The sequence below is a fragment of the Austrofundulus limnaeus genome, unplaced genomic scaffold, assembly GCF_001266775.1.
Source record: "Austrofundulus limnaeus strain Quisiro unplaced genomic scaffold, Austrofundulus_limnaeus-1.0 Scaffold1, whole genome shotgun sequence".
NCBI lineage: Eukaryota > Metazoa > Chordata > Actinopteri > Cyprinodontiformes > Rivulidae > Austrofundulus > Austrofundulus limnaeus.
The window spans coordinates 2503191-2504250 of NW_013952403.1; the positions used below are offsets into that span (position 1 = coordinate 2503191).

At 35.1% G+C, this 1060-nt stretch overlaps 1 protein-coding gene across 1 annotated transcript in view; it reads left to right on the forward strand.

Moving 5' to 3' along the window:
* The first annotated feature begins 253 nt into the window (after positions 1-253).
* Positions 254-1060, forward strand: part of fhl1a (four and a half LIM domains 1a) — an 8308-nt gene continuing 7501 nt past the window's right edge. The window contains exon 1 of the mRNA XM_014004685.1: positions 254-376. Coding sequence (XP_013860139.1) covers positions 355-376 — 22 coding nt within the window. The 5' untranslated portion in view covers positions 254-354. The remainder of the gene's footprint in view (positions 377-1060) is intronic.

The window sequence follows — 1060 nt, forward strand, 5'->3', positions numbered from 1 at the left end:
TACAGGTAATGAATCGTCTCTTTTCTAAGTTGATCCAACATGTCTGAACAGACGTCTCACATCAGCAGGCGGGGAGTTTCCGTTATCCTCRACGGACAAAACCTTTAGCTTGAGTTTTTCTCTTTTTTTAAACACCTGATGTGACTGCGGAGGAATTCATCGTATCACCTAATCTGCCCTCACATGCATTCCCTATAAGGACCGGAGGGGTTTAGATGTGGGGGCTCAGGGCTTGGTTTGGGTCACAGAGGGGTATAAACAGGCCTCCATAACATGATGCTCCAGGTTTCCTGCTTTGACCCGCTGTGGATTTTTACATCTCCTGCTGGTTGTTCTGCCTGACTGGAACCAAACATGACTTTCTACAGACACTCGGGTAAAACCTTTTAAAAACATCCTTATACTACACCTGCTTAACAGGTTTTTATGTTATTTGTTTTTCATAATCATGCAAAAATATTTTAATCCTGTGTTGTTTTGAAATTATTTAAAATTGAATTTAAAAAAAAGGTTTCATTTATTTTTAAAAGTAGGAGCATTTTTCCAAGTCATAAAAACATTATTGATCCTTCAGTTCAGATTAAAAAATAAATAAATAAAATCTGATTTGTTCCTCCCAATAGCACACTTTTATTCAACTTTTACAACAGTTTGCCTCCATCTAACCCAGGACAATAACAGTTGTTGTTTAATCTGAACCCACCCCCGCCCTGTAAAAGTTTTCAATTTTAATTCGAAACCCATATTGCTGARTATAAAAGCTCTGGTATTGATTTGATTTTAAAAAAATGATGATAATGTGATTTTCCTGAGAAAATTACTAATTTTTCTTCATGTGACCTCAAGCATCCTCTSAGCTTTGGGTCATTTTTGGTGAACTGAGAACCACTGTTCCTGCAAAGACGCCTCAAATGTTTAAAATCTAATATTGGATGTGTAGATTTAATCAAACACTTATATTTTGTCATTTTTTGCACTATTTTGTATTCAGTTAAATTTGTTTTAACCGGTTTACTAAACATAATACACTTAAGTTGGTTATTTAAAAACAGAAAACTTG